General features: G+C 34.0%; 1 protein-coding gene across 1 annotated transcript; it reads right to left on the reverse strand.

The window, feature by feature from the left end:
- Window positions 1-260: 260 nt before the first annotated feature.
- Window positions 261-3,016, reverse strand: LOC113689156 (protein FAR1-RELATED SEQUENCE 5-like). Its single transcript, XM_027206978.2, has 3 exons — window positions 734-3,016; window positions 551-631; window positions 261-446 (listed from the first exon to the last, which is right to left on the reverse strand). The coding sequence occupies exons 1-3, from the start codon at window positions 3,014-3,016 to the stop codon at window positions 261-263; spliced, it is 2,550 nt and encodes an 849-aa protein (XP_027062779.2).
- Between the last annotated feature and the right edge of the window lie 1,166 nt (window positions 3,017-4,182).

The raw sequence follows: 4,182 nt of genomic DNA on the forward strand, positions 1-4,182 counted from the left end.
GATGTCATAACATCCTCATGCCCACCTAATAGCGTTGCTCAAGCTATCAGTAAATCTGGGAGATCAGATGAAGAAAGTGGAAATCAAATTAGTGTCAAGCCAAAAATATTATTAAACATTTGTGATCTACTATGCTTTTGCGTTTTGCACCACTCGTATAGAATAAAGTAAATTCTTGTAACCTTTTCCCATAACTATAAAAAATAGATAACTAGAATAATGGTTCTTGAAGTTCCAACTTGAAATGAAAAGTTATCTCTTTAAAGATCCTGAACATTGTTGCCACCTTGACATGGAATTTGACTGCCACTGTAGTTATTGCATCTAACACCAACAATGGTTGTTTCAGTAACACGGCCATCACTTACACTTGCAAAGCTAATCACATTGTTATGTTCCCCTAAGTTGTTCTTTACTAAACTTTCAACGCTACATGCTTGTTGTTCCTATAACCAAAATGAATAATGATAAATACAATATTGCATTAGATAAATGTTAGTAAATATGGCCATAAACTATGAAAAATTCTTTGGCTAAGAAGCCAAAATACCTCCAGTAACCTAGTCATACTGATTGAATGTTGTGCATCCTTTTTTAAATTTTCAACATTCATTGATTGACTTGAATCAGCCTACCAATAAAAATTAGGGAAAAATAAATTTACAACAACATCAATATAATCAATGCATAATATATAGATAATAGATTGGAAACTTTAGGTAAAGAATTATACCTGTGTTGATGATAATGGTGGTCCTGAGGTTGTAACTTTTGCTCCACCTCGACTTTTATTTGTTGATTTTCTCTTATTTGAAACCTTTTCTAAACTACTTCTCAACCTTTTACCAGAAGTAGTTTTTGCCTTAGCTTTGATCCCTTTGATTTTATTATCACTTCCTTCACCAACTGCTTTCCCGGATTGGCTCATGCGATTAGTAGTTTCATTTGATTTTTGAGAGGCTACTTCATCCTGTAATTTTGCATCCACATCTTCAAGCATCTTAAGAAGACTATCTTTTGCAATTTTGTATGTTTCCTCTATTTCCGCTGCTCGTGTAGCTAATTGAACATATATCCTGCACAATTCTCTATACCACATGCTTGAGACCAATTTAGGATCTAAATTGTTGGTGTCAACAGTAGAATCTTCATCTCCAAAAAATCCAGTTTTTGCTTTGTGTGTCCATCTCTTTAATATGTATTCACTTGGAATCTTGACAATATTTCTCATCATAAAAACTTTCAAGATATGAGAACAAAAAATTCCAGTAAATTGAAATTTTCTACAACTGCAATCAAACTTGTCATTTAACAAGTCATGAAAAACAGTATGATAGTAACTTTTTTTAAAAAGGGTAATCTCATACTTTCTCACAGATTCAACTTCACCACAATCATGAAATTTAGCATCTAAAGACTTGCACCATTCAGTTTGAAAGCACTTGAAAGCTTTAGGCGTGTAGATATTCGCTGCATGTTTCAAGAGCTCGCAATGATACTGTAATGCTAAAAAGCTTATATTTGCCCTAAAATCAGCTTTTAACTCTTCATAACGGCGATCTTCAAGTAGCCTCTGAAAATGATTAAAAGACTCAAGAAAATTGTGTTTATAATTCACATACCTTTTGAGAACACTGTTCATACTCTCACTTCTTTGAGTTGTAGTCATGTCTGCACAAAAATATTGGCGCCCATATACTAATACCCACTTCTCCTTTATTCCGAATAATCGTTTCAACCAGTCATTATTTTGAAGATCATATTTTTCTAACATTCTGTTCCATTCTGCAACAAAATCTTCTTCTTCCTCGAAATCATATATGCATGTACTAAAATCATGAGCAAAACTTTTGAATTCAGTAAAAACACTACTCAAATGAATGGCAGCATTCTGATAGATGTGCCAAATACAAAGGTGATGATATGTGTCAGGCCATTTAGAAGCTAATGCCTTAGCCATTGCTGCATCTTGGTCTGTGAGAATTGTCATAGGCTTTTTCCCAGACATAGCTCTAGTAAAAGTATCAAATAACCACTCAAAAGTCATTGAAGTTTCGTCATATAACAAAGCAGCACCAAAAATAGTAGTTTGCTTATGATGGTTTACACCCACAAATAATGCAATTGGTCGGCCTTCTTTATTTTTCCTGTAAGTTGTGTCAAAGCAGATAACATCTCCAAAATTTGCATAATTTGCTTTTATCTTTTTATCAGACCAGAATATGTTAGTTATCAGATCATCTTCATCAACTTGTATCGCATAAAAAAAATTAGGGTCCTCAAATTGCATTTTTTGTAAATATTCAAGAACCCCTCCTGTATCCCCTATCTTCACATCTCTTGTTCTCTTAGAACGCAAATAATTTTTATAATCTTCAGGAATAAAACCTACATTCTCTCGTCCACCAGCTTGCCTAGCCATAAGCTCATAAGCTACTTTTGGTGCTATTCTGACATTATGTGCCATTTCAATGTCAACAGCTAAGTTAGAAGTAATACTCCTGTGGCTTCTATATGGATGAGTTTTATTTGGACGTGAAAGGTAATGATTATGCTCTACCACAAATTCAATCACACGGAACTTGCCAGTTTGGCGACTATTAACTTTCATTCGTGCCAAACAACCACACCTTGTTTCTGGGCGAGGGACTTTCACGCTACCATCTCGTTTATCTTTTCCCCGTTTTCCTTCAGCGCTGCAACAAAATGTCCTAGCAATCAATTTGCCATACTTGTCATTGTGGCTTTTACTATTTCTAACACCAAATCTAACTAGTTTGCCATATGCCAAATAGTATTGCCAAGCCTGAGCTTCAGTTTCAAACTCCATGCCTATGTGTGGAATAGTTTCATTAGGGATAGATGAGTGGATTTTATTCAAGTCCTTAACAGAGTTGAGCCCACTCGTCTCCTCAATATCATGTATGTTGCCTTCATTAACAATGTCAAAGTCCTTCGTTTGCTCTTTGAATTCTTCAAAGTGTAATTGACGGCAAGGTGAAGGTTTGCTTCCCATATAACTTGAGTTTAGAGCCTAATATTTATAACAATTTATTTTTTTGTTAATATTTAAAAGTGCAAGAACAATTTACATATCATCAAAATTTAATAGGCTAACACTAATAAATAATTAATCTTATTGTATATTAAATAAGATATTATCCACCATGTTTGGTTCATGGTCCAATTCAAGTAATTAAATGATCTTTAAGAACCATATTGAACCATTGAAGCATTAGATGCGCTAAAATTTCCAAACTATGTATCTAATGTCAAAAAAATGTTTAATGAATTTTCTCCAGTCCTATATTTGATAAATTATAGTGGCTACTATCTCATGCTTGAAAATCCATATTCATAACCAAAAGAGATAAATTAAGTATTCACTAACATGGAATATATGATTAAATATGAGACATACAGAGAGACAATCAAATCCTTGGAAGTACAAAGCAAAATTTACAGCTAGGCCTAACAGAAAGAATAATCTAAAAAATTGGTGAAACGAATGCACTAAATTTACACTGTAGCAACTTCATATAAATTGTAGACAAAAGACGGCATAAAGACAACAGACCTACTATACCTTCATGGGTCCCTACTACATAGACGAAAGACGGCATAAAAAACTTATAAATTGATGCCAAGAAAAGGAACATCCACAACTGATACATTGTAAGTCAGCCAGAAACAATTGTGCAGATGAATATTATTTTTTTCTTACCATCGGCAAAGCAGTCCCAAATCTTCTTGACGCTCACGGCAACAGGTCTTGGGAATTGTTATGGTAGTAATAGGGTTTTGGGAATTGTAATAAAGATATGTAAATAAAGGAAATCCAAAAAAGAAGAGAGATCCAAAAGTATAATGGAGCCAAACAGGCATTTATTTTTATGTGCCACGTCAGCCACAAGAATAAGTGGAACTACGTAGTTTTGTGTTGGACAGGAAATTGGACACAGAAAATTGGACAGAGGATCCCGTCTGTTACTTGTATGGGGTGACTTTTGAAGTTTATATGGATCATAAGAGTTTGAAATACCTCTTTTTGTAAAAAGAATTGAATTTGAGACTGCGTCGATGGATAAAATTCCTGGAGGATTATGAATGTAAGATTAACTATCACTCTGAAAAAGCTAATATAATAGCCAATACTTTTAGCAGAAAGACACAAGTGGCAGG

Source organism: Coffea arabica, chromosome 5c, assembly GCF_036785885.1.
Source record: "Coffea arabica cultivar ET-39 chromosome 5c, Coffea Arabica ET-39 HiFi, whole genome shotgun sequence".
Classification (NCBI taxonomy): domain Eukaryota; kingdom Viridiplantae; phylum Streptophyta; class Magnoliopsida; order Gentianales; family Rubiaceae; genus Coffea; species Coffea arabica.

Bases quoted from the DNA above. Each gene is read 5' to 3' on its own strand.
- LOC113689156 (XM_027206978.2), bottom strand. From the start codon at position 3,016: ATGGGAAGCAAACCTTCACCTTGCCGTCAATTACACTTTGAAGAATTC. The intron at 632-733 runs GTATAATTCTTT...TTTTATTGGTAG, and splicing joins CACCATTATCATCAACACAG to GCTGATTCAAGTCAATCAAT. The intron at 447-550 runs GTATTTTGGCTT...TTTTGGTTATAG, and splicing joins GTATGACTAGGTTACTGGAG to GAACAACAAGCATGTAGCGT.